The 14,127-nt window shown below is 31.7% G+C and overlaps 1 protein-coding gene across 2 annotated transcripts in view; it reads left to right on the top strand.

Annotated features, from left to right (window-relative positions):
• Window positions 1-10,460, top strand: part of kif5ab (kinesin family member 5A, b) — a 41,290-nt gene extending 30,830 nt beyond the window's left edge. The window contains exons 18-29 of one of the 2 annotated variants that reach the window (XM_084129100.1): window positions 604-650; window positions 3,116-3,210; window positions 4,289-4,390; window positions 4,514-4,574; window positions 5,677-5,748; window positions 6,679-6,783; window positions 7,693-7,909; window positions 8,811-8,955; window positions 9,043-9,092; window positions 9,388-9,415; window positions 9,507-9,621; window positions 10,342-10,460. In XM_084129100.1, the coding sequence (XP_083985226.1) occupies window positions 604-650; window positions 3,116-3,210; window positions 4,289-4,390; window positions 4,514-4,574; window positions 5,677-5,748; window positions 6,679-6,783; window positions 7,693-7,909; window positions 8,811-8,955; window positions 9,043-9,092; window positions 9,388-9,415; window positions 9,507-9,591 (1,007 nt within the window). In that variant the 3' untranslated portion in view covers window positions 9,592-9,621; window positions 10,342-10,460. The remainder of the gene's footprint in view (window positions 1-603; window positions 651-3,115; window positions 3,211-4,288; window positions 4,391-4,513; window positions 4,575-5,676; window positions 5,749-6,678; window positions 6,784-7,692; window positions 7,910-8,810; window positions 8,956-9,042; window positions 9,093-9,387; window positions 9,416-9,506; window positions 9,622-10,341) is intronic. The other variant, XM_084129101.1, reaches the window with a different exon arrangement.
• The last annotated feature ends 3,667 nt before the right edge of the window (window positions 10,461-14,127 follow it).

Genomic DNA, 14,127 nt, shown 5'->3' on the forward strand with positions numbered 1-14,127 from the left:
ACTGAAAAGCCATATATACAAAATGTATATTTTCATAACAATTGTGGATATAAAACGTTTATTTTATTTATATTATATTTAAATATGTATAGTTTTTATATTCAATTTCAAATTAATATACATTTTATAAATATATTTATTTTAAAAAATAATTAATTGTTTTATCAAAATAAAATAAACATTAAATGGTACAAATTTTACTGTCATTTTGAACAGTTATGAAAAATAATATTTTAATAACAGTGGTAGATATAAAACACTTATTAAAAATAAATTTCTTTTATTTTTATATAAAATGTTATATTTAACTTTTTAACTTTTTTTCTCTCAAAATATTATTATCAAAGTAAAATATTCTCCTTCAATCAGTGTATTAAGCGTTATATTGGTTAGTTAAATTATGTATTTTTAAAATTAACATTTTACATGTCGGCTCATATTTATATGAATTATAAACAACATTCATGACATTTCCCACAATAAGTGTTGCTTCTTCACTCACACGACTGATACTTTATTATCATTAATTTACATTATCATCACAGTCAGTAAACGCAGTAATATCACACGATATAATGTCAGAGTTCTCGTGTGTGTGTGCAGACGGCGGTCAGGAGAACCCGGACCCGGACGAGTCTGGAAACCTGAAGGTAGTTTTTGTTTGTCAGCGTTTGATTTATTGCTGATGTGGCAGAAAGTTATCGATTCTGCTAAAGTTTATACGGTGAGGATGTTTATTAATATGGCGCTAATAGCGCTGCACGATATTGAAGAAAAATGCGATACGCGATAACTCATTAAATAATGCGATATTCGATATGCGATATGATAATGCTTAAAGTGTGTAAAATAAACTTAAACTATCTTTAAAATATATTTAAAATTATATGACATGCACTTCACATTCTTTTTGTGACAGTAAAACATCCCTAAACTTCTGCCAGTGAACATCAGTGTTTTACTGTATATCAGAAGTGTTATTCTAACATCAGTGTTTTACTGTATATCAGAAGTGTTATTCTAACATCAGTGTTTTACTGTATATCAGAAGTGTTATTCTAACATCAGTGTTTTACTGTATATCAGAAGTGTTATTCTAACATCAGTGTTTTACTGTATATCAGAAGTGTTCCGGTAACACTTTATAATAACGCTCAGTTGTAAGTCATTTATAAGTGGTTAGTTCATGATGAACTAATCATTTTCAAAACATTCATAAATGATTAGCAAGTGATATACTAACATTTTATGTATGTTTTGTAAATTCCGTTACCAGTCATTTACAAGTGGTTAGTTAATGATGAACTAATCATTTACAAAACATGACTATGCGTTTCATAAATGTTTAATAAATTATGTTATATCCTCCTGAGACCCAGAAAAAAAAAGTTTTTTGAATTTAGTTTTTTTCCATGTCATCACATTGTTTAGAGCACAATAAACAAATGGTAAAAAAAAAACATTTTTGAAAAATAATATTTTATTCATATGTTATGCTATGTCCTCTGTAGTGGACGCCAGGACTCAGTTGTTTAAAAAATAAAATGACATGAAATTATATGTATAGGCAAAAACAATGGGATTTTTTTTTCAATCACCAATAAATGTTGGGGTTTCAGGATTTTTTCAACCAAAATGTGTATAAAGATTATTCTCAACTATGTTATGAAGAAATAACGGAATGAATTGATACACCATTTTACTTTATGCAATATGTGGGTAAAATGGCCATAAATTAATATTCCCATTCAATGCAATGTATCTATACACTGTATCTAATTTGCACATTAATGTGTTCTTGGAGCAACATTTAATGAAAAAAGAAGTGTAATAATTGGAGTAATAATTGGCAACATTTTAATAATAATATCTAATATTTCATAGGAATATTGATGTATAATTTAACTTGTTGTGTCTCACAAAATGCCTGATAAACATGATTTAAGTCCTGATGTCTCTACAGTGGACACGTATGAAATCAACGCCCTGTTCTGGAACAGAAAGTCATTTTTTTATTTGAAACATTTTCCTGAGATGTTGTTTTATGAAATACAATTTGAAAAGTAGTCCAATTTAAATTATAATTACAATATATCATATTTCCATAAGAATGCTACATTTGATCACTAAAGACCAAGGAGAAGTTGTTTTCATGGTGAAACCTCCAAACATTTGGTATCTCTGAAAAGTCCTGAATGTGCTCTTTACAGGACACCCAGGTTGTGTCATGTGACATGTATGATGTCAGAGAAATTCACTGAAATATAAAGGCCACTACAGTGGACAAAAGTCTATTCTTGGGTCCCAGGAGGATGTGTTTTTGTATGTATGTAGCATTTAGAGAGTGCAGAAAGTGTTGTAAATGCCTTATATACACACACAGATCATTTGTAACAAGTAAGTAACAGTGTTCAACACAATGATGTGTAAACGCATGAATAAATCATTTACAACACTTTCTGCGTCCCCTAATCTATTCATCACTTGTAAATGTCTTACACATCATTTGTAGATTACCACTTCAAGAATCAATAAGGCATAAGATCAACGAATCGTATCTACGAATGATGTGTAACACGTTTAGATTAGGGGACGCAGAAAGTGTTGTAAATGATTTATTCATGCTGACCTGTTACAAATGATCTGTACGTGATCTGATCATGTTTCGTAAATAATTAGTTAATCATGAACTAATCACTTGTAAATGACTTGTAACAGAATTTACAAAACATACATAAAATGTTAGTATATCACTTGCTAATTATTTATGAATGTTTTGTAAATGATTAGTTCATCATGAACTAACCACTTATAAATGACTTACAACTGAACGTTATTATAAAGTGTTAACATCAGTGGGTTCAGGTTATCCTACATTAGAGTTATTAAACAACAGAAACTGAATAATCAAATGTAAAAATAAAACACTGCTTAGTTTTCACTGTATGAATTAAATATATCCTGATTCTTATTAAAGCTACAAAAGTTTTCTTCATAACCACAGTTATTGCAAGCCGTTGCGATATGCATATCACGATATATACATTTGCGATATTTCTATAATCGGGATATATTGTTTAGCCCATAACTGTATTTGTGTGTGTGTTATTCTCAGAAAGCAGAGGTTCAGCGTGAGCCGAAACACAAGACGCTCGGACGCCTGCGCGACGACATCAACCTCAAACAGAAGATCATCGACGAGCTCGAAGAGTCAGAAACTCACTTTAACTTCAACATTCACAATCAACATCACATTTCTACTATAAATTACACTGTACTGTATTCACAGAGAAAACAGCCGTTTTACATATAATAATATTTCACAATTTGTACTGTCTTACAGTGTTTATTAATCTGTTAACATTAGTTAATCATTTTGATAAATGTCATGATATATAATGTTACTGTAATGTATTGATGATTCCACAAACCATGAAATAAGATGATAATAAATATTAAGATTTAAATATGAAAGCATGTATAAAAATGAATTTATTATATCACTATTATAATTATAATACATTAAATATGTTTAAAAATGTGTAAATGGAATATTTAAATAATTTACTAAATTGCTAAATATGAAAAGTAAAACAACATATTTTATCATACATATATATATATTTTTTTTTTTTTTTACAATTTTATAAATTATTTATTAAATATATATTTTTAAATATGATCAGTAATACATTAAATAGCTTTAATAACATTTATAATTATAAGTATAATATTATTACATATAAATATAAGTGTAAATTATTTATTAAATTACTAACAATATTTTTAAATATGATAAGTAATGCATTAAATATATTAATAATGTTTTAATAAGTTAATAATGTCCTTTAAATAATATTAAGATACAACTTTTGATTTCCTCCAGCTGTCTGGATTTCTCCCGTAGTAAATAGTAAATGCTGAAAATTCCATTAATGTAGATTAATAAATGCTTTAGAAATATATTTCATTGTTAGTTCATGCTAATGTTAACAAATGAAACTTTATTGTAAAATGTTGCCTAAAACACTTTAAAACTGTATTTCTTTATACTGGGAATTTAATTCTGTATTTTTAAAATGAACATTTTACATATTTAATATTTTAATGTCACCTAATATATTGATATGATTTTTAAATGAAACAAACTACTTTTATGATTTTTTTTTCCTAAAGAATGTGTTGCTTCAAAAACTTAATATGCTCTCAAAGGAAACATGTTTGACTGTCTGTAGAAACCGTCTGAATAATCCGCTGTGTGTGTGTGTGTGTGTGTGTGTGTTTTCAGTGATAATCAGAGGCTGAACCTGCGTCTGGATCAGATGAGCGTCGAGTTCAGCGTTTTGAAGAACCGCGAGCGAGAGAAATCCAGACAGCTGGAGGAGCTCAGGTGAGTCTTACACACACACACACACACACACACACACACACACACACACACACACACACACACACACACACTTCAGTGAGGAGAGAATGACATCACGTCTCACACACACTGCTCTATCTGCAGATATCTTCATGAACGACAGGAGCAAACCAAGCAGGACATGAAGGGTTTGGAGGAGACCGTCGTGAGTATCTACACTTTTATTCTTTTTATTTTACTTTCACTTTGTTTTTATTTTTATTATTTTATTAGTAGTATTCTACACTAACAGCAACATGGTCAAGTGTGACTGAATGTTTTTGGACATTTTATTACATGTTATTTACAATGAAATGGAAATGTAGTAATAGTTTAAATATTAAATGCAGTCTCTTCTGCTCTCCAGTGCTGCATTTATATGATCAAAAATACAGTAAAAATTGTGAAATATTATTATAATGTAAATCATCTGTTTTCTATGTGAATATATAGTAAAGTGTAATTTATTCCTGTGATCAAAGCTGAATTTTCAGCATCATTACTCCAGTCTTCAGTGTCACATGATCCTTCAGAAATCACTCTAATCTCAAGAAACATTTATGATTATGATCAGTGTTGAAAAGCATGATGCATTTTATTTTTCAGGATTCTTTGGTGAATATTAAGTAAAAAAAACAGCATTTATTTAAAATAGAATCTTTTGTTACATTATAAATGTCACTTTTGATTCAATTTAATTAATCCTTGATGAATAAAAGTATTGATTTATTTTATTTATTTCTCCCAAAAAATTAAATAAAAATTCTTACTGACCACAAACTTTTGAACCGTAGTGTTTAATTTTTCAAAAGCTATTTCTATTTCAGATAAATGCTGTTCTTTTGAACTTTCTATTCATCAAAGAATCCTGAAATAAAAACTTTTTCAACACTGATAATAATCATAAATGTTTCTTGATCATCAAATCATCATATTAGAGTGATTTCTGAAGGATCATGTGACACTGAAGACTGGAGTAATGATGCTGAAAATTCAGCTTTGATCACAGGAATAAATTACACTTTACTGTATATTCACATAGAAAACAGATGATTTACATTATAATAATATTTGACAATTTTTACTGTATTTTTTGGTTTGTATTTTTAATCAAATAAACACAGCCTTGGTGAGCAGAAGAGACTTCTTTTAAAAACATTAGAAATCTTACCAATCCAAAACTTTTGACGTGCACTTCTTTTTCACAAGGGTTTCTAAAGAATATTATAATAATTATGTTTATGATTATGAGATGTTTGTGTTGAAAGGCTCGTGAACTGCAGACTCTCCACAATCTGAGGAAGCTGTTCGTCCAAGATCTCACGGCTCGAGTGAAACGGGTGCGTTTCTTCAAAGCTCATGGAAAATGTCATGAAAAATTAAATTATGGCTGATTTTAGCTCAATAAAACTTTACAACACGTTCCTATGGAGTCCATAAAGAGACATGAAGGAAAAAAATGAGAATGGAGGAACAATTATTTGTCAGTGCTTTACGTACGGTCACAAACAACACAAGAGTTTTGCGGGCGAATGCAAAAGCATTGAAATATATTTTTTCCATCACTGGCTCATTTTCCAGTAGTTAATGCTATAACATATACTATAATATATTAACTATAACATTAACAATGAGCATCACATTTGTTACAGTGTTTATTAATCTTTGTTAACATTTGTTAATAGTGTCCTTATTAGTTAATAATGTTCGACTGTCTGACATTTATATTTTATTATCCAAAAATATGCATTATCACATTAAAATTTATAATAAATTTTTGATAAATTTCAGTGCAGTTACCGGTGTCATGATATATAATGTTACTGTGATATCATTCAGCAAACCATGAAATAAAATTAGAATAATAAATACTAAAATTTAAACATAAAAGCATTTATAAAAATGAATGTATTAAATTACTATTATAATTATAATACGTTAAAAATATTTAAATTTAATTAAATATTTAAATAATTTACAAAATTACTAAATATGAAAAGTAACACATTAAATATATTTAACAACATTTTATTATAAATATCTAATATTCTATATATAATATGAAATGTTATGATTGTATACATTATTAAATTAAATTATTTAAAATATTATTAGATATGATAAGTAATGCATAAAATATATTTAATAACATTTATAGTATTATAAATGAATATATTCTATAATAAATAATAATTTTATAAATAATTTATTAAATTACTAACAATATTTTTAAACATAAGTTGAATTATATGAATCTGTGTGTGTTTCAGAGCTCTGAGTTGGATTCGGATGAAAGCTGTGGATGTTCAACACAGAAACAGAAGATCTCCTTCCTTGAGAACAATCTGGAACAGCTCACGAAAGTTCACAAACAGGTCCGTAAAGAAACGTGCCAGAAATCTTCACCTGACTAGTTACATTAGAGCAGGCAGTGGTGTTCAAACTTTTTTAAAGCTACACGGTGTAATTTTTTTAAGTTGATTCTTAGCAAAAAACACTCATTAGCAAAATATGTGCTCATTAATGTGTAATTACTTCTAACAAATTGTGAAACTAATCAATAACTAATCAAGTATTCTCGTAAGCGTAGAATCTGCCATTCAGAATACATACGAGCGAGTCACTCGAATGGCGGCAGCCATGTTGCGCCTCCATCTTGAAAATACATTAGCCAAAGAGGGACAAACCTGGAAAATCACTTCTTGTTGACGTTCGAAGTATTATCAAAAGAAACGGAAGCTAGCTCGACCCTCCCTCCTCCTCCCCCTCCCCCTCCCCACATCATTCTTGTCGGTGATTGGCTGGAACACTGTTTGTTATGTTTTGTGGTCCAGGCTGGGCCAGTTTGTTTTTGTTGCTGTTTGTGTAGCCTGGGCTGTCTACAGAGACCGCGTGTTCAGGGGACGGGCAGCGAGCGGATAGTGAGATGTTTGCTGGATGTGACAAAAAAAATGTTGGCCTAGAAAAGGCGTGACATCGCTTAGAGCAGCTTTAACAACCGGTTTTGCTGATGCACAAGCACTGGCTGATCCTTGACGCGATCGCAACGCAATTTGATCTGGCTCCATATTAAATCGGCTACAGGGATGCTTAATTAACCGGTTAACCATTAACGGACCATAAGAATTTTAACCAATTAATAGCCTAAGCCTACTATCTACTATCGCTGAATTTTTTTGAGGTAACGACAAATATCGTATCGCTGGCCGAGAGAATCATATCGTCTCGTGTCGTATTCTTGATTCTCTTGATTCTCTCTCTCTCACACACACACACACACACAGCTGGTCGGTGATAACGCAGACCTGCGCTGTGAGCTCCCGAAGCTGGAGAAGCGTCTTCGCTCGACGGCTGAGCGTGTTCGAGCGCTGGAGAACGCTCTGACCGAAGCGAAAGAAGGAGCGATGAAGGACCGGCGCCGGTACCAGCAGGAGGTCGAGCGCATCAGAGACGTCATGAGGCTCAGAAACCCCTTCAGAAGAACTCACGCTGCGCTCATCGGTCAGTGCTCTCCCATCATGCACTGGGGCGACACTTAAACCTGATGATCTCAGATCCTCAAGTGTTTTATTCACTGAATTAGCCTTATTATGCACATTCAATACATTCAAGCGCACTTCTTTTTAGCAGAATAATATGACATTTATATTTTATTACATTTTATTCAAATGTAATAATTATCACTGTCAAATATATAAGCAATGCATAAAATATATTTAATAACATTTATAATATTATAAATATATTATTATACAACTATAACAAATATAAATAATACATAAAATATATTAACATATTCATATTATAAGTTAATATATTATAAATATAATATACACTTTTATAAATGTATTAAATTACAAAAATATTATTAAATATAAGTAATACTTTAAATATATTTAATAACATATTTATAATAATTTAATATTATATTATAAATATATTACATTTTAACATTGTATAAATCATTTATTAAATTAATCAATATATTATTGAATATTATAATACATTGAATATATTTAATAACATTTTATTATAAATTAATAATATTCTAAATATTATGATTGTATAAATTATTTATTAAATTACTAAAAGTATTATACCATTTTAAAATGATTAAACATGAAAAATAATACATTAAGTAGATTTAATAACATATTATATTATATTATAAATATAAGTATATTACATTTTAAATAATTTATTAAATTACTAACAATATTTTTTGAATATAATACATGTATTTATAATATTATAATTGTTATTAAATATATTTAATGCATTTTGTATCGTATTATAAATATAATATTACTACATTTTAAAACTGTAATATAAAATGTGTAATATTATTAAATGCATATAAAATGATAATAATACATTTTATGGTTTTATTTTTTGCCCTCAGCCAAGCCGATTCGCCCAGGACATTACCCCGCCTCTTCATCAGCCAATCACATGTTCACGCGCAGCAGAGATCAGCCAATCACATTCAGCAATGTGATGTTCAACAGCGCCAGTGAAAAACCCAAATCAACCAGTTTGACCAGCAAGTGAGTAACAGCGTTTATGGCTTATGCCTGATCGAACTCTGTGTTTTACTACAGCTGTGTGTGTGTGTGTGTTCCTCATGTGAACAGGACGCAGTCAGTGGACGACACACACACGGACTCCACACACACACTGAACGGTAAAGACGCTTCACACCAACACAACTGATGCTGTACTTTATTAGCTGAACCAAATGATATTGCTCAGTGTTTAAAATAATTTCTGCATGGGACTTGATTGAAACATCCATAGACTCTATCATGTGACGCTCATCGCCGTCGTTTTCTATAAATGAAGGAAGCATTTTATATTTAATGCAGTAAATGTAAATAAACTCAAATGACTCTGCGTGCAGCAGATCCGAGCATCTTTAATGCATTATTTTGAGCACTTATTATCAGTATTTTAATGCATATTCATACTTATTTGAACAGGAAATGGCAGAGATGTGAATGATAACAGGTAAGCATGAGTGTGTGTGTGTGTGACTGTAATAACTCTGTAATAACTCGACATGCTGTGGTGTAAAGCCTCTGATGATGACGGTTTCTAGTGTGTGTTTCAGCGCTCGCTCTACGTCTGTCCCTGCTGACCAATCAGAGGAAGGCATTCGTCAAGAGAAGCCCATCGCCAGCTAAACACACACACACACACACACACACACACAGGTAAACTGACCGAGAACTACTGAAGAGCAAATCACCTTTACAATAGTACTGTAAAAAACACTGTATTGCTATTTTTGTTTTAAATGCAAACATATGCACAGTAATGGACAGTATTTGTATATAAAAAATAGTTTATTAAATTACAAAAAAAAGTATTAAATATATATAATAATATATATTACATTATTAATATAATCATTATTAAATATAATTTTACAAATAATTTATTAAATTACTTAAGATATTAAATATAAGTATAATACATTACATATATTTTTAATAGTCTTTAGTAATTTAATCAATTATAAGATTATAAAAACTTAATATTTTTATTTATAATTAAATCTATTTAATGTATTACTTACCATATTAACAAATATTCTAGTATTTTAATAAATTTATAAAATAAAAATATATGTATGTAATTATATTTATAATATATTTATATTATAAATATGTTATTAAATATTGTAATTATAATACATTGAATATATTGATTAAAATATCAACATATTACGTTTTATATATATATATATATATATATATATATAATTATTTTTTATTTTAATTTAAGTTATTATATGAATAAATATGACAATGCATAACAATAACATATTATTAAATACATATTACAATATTACATTTATTTACTAAATAATAACTAAAAATAATGTTAAATGTGATAATAATATTTACCATGTTGTTTGTGTTTCTCTCCAGGCGACCTGTACTTCTGAATTCTCTTCTCTGTATATTTATATATGCATGTTGCCTGCAGTTCCAGTGATGAACATGAACCCGTCACACACACACACACACACCCGTCACACACACTGAGAGAATCTGTCGAGCTGCATGATGAAGAGCTTTCATTCTCAGATCATTTCAGGAACACTTGAACTGATGGTTTTCTACGAGAGTGTTTTTGCTGAACGGTGAGATTACAGGGCAACAGATGCAGAGGCTTTCCAGTGGCTGATGCTTAAACTATTACCCATAATCCTTCAGTCTTTCTATATATTAGTACCAATAGTCATTTATCTTTTCTAACCAATAATAATTACTAGTGATCATTATTTTTTAAAGGGGCAATGTCCTTGTATAAGAATTAAAATCCAATGATAAATGAGGAAATTCAAATGAGCAAATATATTAATGAAAAACTAAACAAGAAATCTGATAAAAGTCCGCGTTTCCCACGAGCCGACTGTGTGACGCCGTTCGTCATCGTCTACATTAGTGTGAGGTTATGATGAAATATTTTTATGTAGCTGTTACTATTTTTATACTCATATTTAAATGACAGTAGTTTTTGTTGCGATTTGTATGCATTATTTATGTTTCAGTATTGTTGTATAAAGAAAACAACTTTATTAGTTTTTATTTAAATGACTTCTACCTATAATAAACTCTAGAGAGTATTGAAGCTCGTTTCCGCCACGCTATAATAATTTAAAAAGGTAATGGCGACTTTTTCTCCCACAATTTTGAGTTTGAATCTCACATTTCTGAGAAGGTCAGAATTATTGTGAGATATAAAGTTGCATTTACCATTTTAATGTGAAGCAGAAACAAGCTTCCATAAGAGAGACGCGACATTAGATATTTAAGTGTTAAAGTCAGATAATAAAAGATTAAATATATCTAGTCAATTCTAAGTAGATCGGATTGTTCCTAGAATCAGGATTTCATACATCATAAATGGAGTTGAGAAATTATCTTTACATTTGATAAATTCAGATGTGTGAGAAACAACACCACACACACACACACACTCACGCGCACACACAAACACATGCACTCACGCACCCACACACACAAGCATGCACTTTCACACACACACACACACACACACACACTCACTCACTCAAACACATGCACACACTCACGCGCACACACAAACACATGCACTCAGACACCCACACACACACACAAGCATGCACTTTCACACGCACACACACACTCACGCGCACACACAAACACATGCACTCACACACCCCCACACACACACACAAGCATGCACTTTCACACACACACACACACACACACACACACACTCTCACACATGCACTCGCACTCACACACACAAGCATGCACTCTCACACACACACACACACACACAAGCATGCACTCTCACTCTCACACACACACACAAGCATGCACTCACACACACACACACAAGCATGCACTCTCACACACACACAAACACACACAAGCATGCACTCACACACACACACAAGCATGCACACACACAAGCATGCACTCACACACACACACAAGCATGCACTCACACACACACACACACACACACACACACACTCTCACACACACACAAGCATGCACTCTCTCACACACACACACACACACACACACAAGCATGCACTCTCACACACACTCACTCTCTCACACACACACACACACACACACACGTGATCAGACAGTCACATCAGTCAGTGTGAACTCTGATGAAATACTGACACATTCATCTGTGTGTGTGTGTGGTCAGGTTGCTTTGAGTGTGACCTTTGACCTGTCGACACGTCCTGATCTGCCAGTCAGGGTAAGAGAGTCATGTTATGAGAAAAACAGATTTTTTGACGACACTTTAAAGGTTCTGTGAGTGATTTCAGCCATTCTGAATCTTGTGTAGTAAACCGTGCAGCCAGGAACAGGTTAAAATAATGCATTCATAAAGAAATATAATGCATAACAATATTCATATACATGGGCCGCTGTCTAACCGTCATCAGCCTCTGGCTTCAGCTGGGCAAACACCGTTATACAAGACCTCATGCGGTTTGTTTTAAGAGATTCTGTGCATCATCTTGCTCAATGCGAATAACGGCACATGATGGACTAGAGGATTTGTGTAATAATTGACCTTTTTGTGTTTGGTTTTTGTAATGCATGATGGACATGTAGAAAAACTTTCCTTTAAAAATGTTTCAATAAAGAGAATATGATTCATGAACGTCAGTGTTTTCTGTAAGTACACTCTTAAAAATATACGCTCTTTACTGGCATCGATGATTCCGTTAACAACCTTTAACATCCACAGACAGTTCTTTACCGTGGAAAAAGCTTCTTTAGATTATTAAAATCTTCTTGACTCTAAGAAAACAATGATTATGTTTGTTAATTGACGCTGTGAAAACTCCCTTCTGGAGCAGATTAATATGAAAAAAGTATATGATGATAATAATGATAAAGTGTTCAAAATGTGTGAATTTCATTCATTAGATCAAGTTTCCATATGTCAATCACCAGTAATGTTTGTATGAATTATGAGTGTGAACACTGAATTACACTCTTTCATGTCGTCTTGTGCTTGAAAATGCCTGAATTAACGAGTATCCTCATAATCATTGTCTGTTATCTTAAGTGAACATAAACTGTTGAGAAAGAAAACGCATGTGTATTAGTATATTGGATCAGTGCATTATCTCTTAAAGTGACAGCAGCCTAATAAACCTGCGTCTGTGTCCGCAATGTTAAAGGCCCCCTGAAATCAAACTTTTTTAGCGTTTAGTATGAATATGTTCGCCTTGAGGTTATGAATAAGCTGGTGTGTTCCAAAACAATGACGAAATTTGCATTTAGGAGATATAAGCATTCAAAAATGGGACATCACCGCTTCTCATCACATCTTCTGTCCAATCAAATGCTCTCTAGAATCTGAAGCTCCACCCCCTATGCTGTAAACACCACCTGACCAAAGCGACCGTTGACACATCAGAGCATTATGTGTTGGAGTGTGTGTTCGGTTGCTCAAACGCTTGAGTTTTATTTTGTTTTCTATCTGTATGTTCGTTAAGAATTAAATGAATGAATCCTCTACTATTGAATCCAGCGTATCATCGGCGCTCGGATTCGCTTCCACGGTGCTGTCAATCTGTGAGGTAAACTAAATGCTATTGGCTATTTGAAAAGGGGGAGGAGCCATTCAATGTCCCGCCTTATCTTCCCGTTTCAGTGGAAATTACGCCAACGCATCAAACAAAGCTGCGCGATCCAAGGCACTTCAAACTACAAAAGAGAAAATCACTCACTGCTCTTGGCTGAATAACTTTTAGAACTTTAATAAGGATTAATCCATGTTTAAATTATACAGTGAAGACTATGCAGTGTTAATTTACATTTGATTATAATATTTCTGTACCTGAAACTTCAGAATTTTCACTGGTATCTAAAATGTTGGTGTCATAACTGCCTGTTTCAAGGCTGATGAAAAATAATTATGGTCGTGAAATGGCAAAAAGTTAGTTTTAGGCCCTGATATCTATCGCTGCAAATAAGGAAAACATTAAAATAACAGTAAGACACAAATAGAATTAATAAAATCTGTCTAACAGAGTGATAAAGAGCCGTTTCGGCACGGGTCAATGTGTAAGCAAGTCTACAAGAGCGTCTGGCTGACAACCAGAAGAATCGATTTAATGAGCTCACACTCCATCATGCGCCTATACTTGTATATACAGTATAGAGACTGACAGCGGAGTCTGTGAA

This window comes from Abramis brama (genome assembly GCF_963993115.1).
Source record: "Abramis brama genome assembly, chromosome: 11".
NCBI classification, from domain to species: domain Eukaryota; kingdom Metazoa; phylum Chordata; class Actinopteri; order Cypriniformes; family Leuciscidae; genus Abramis; species Abramis brama.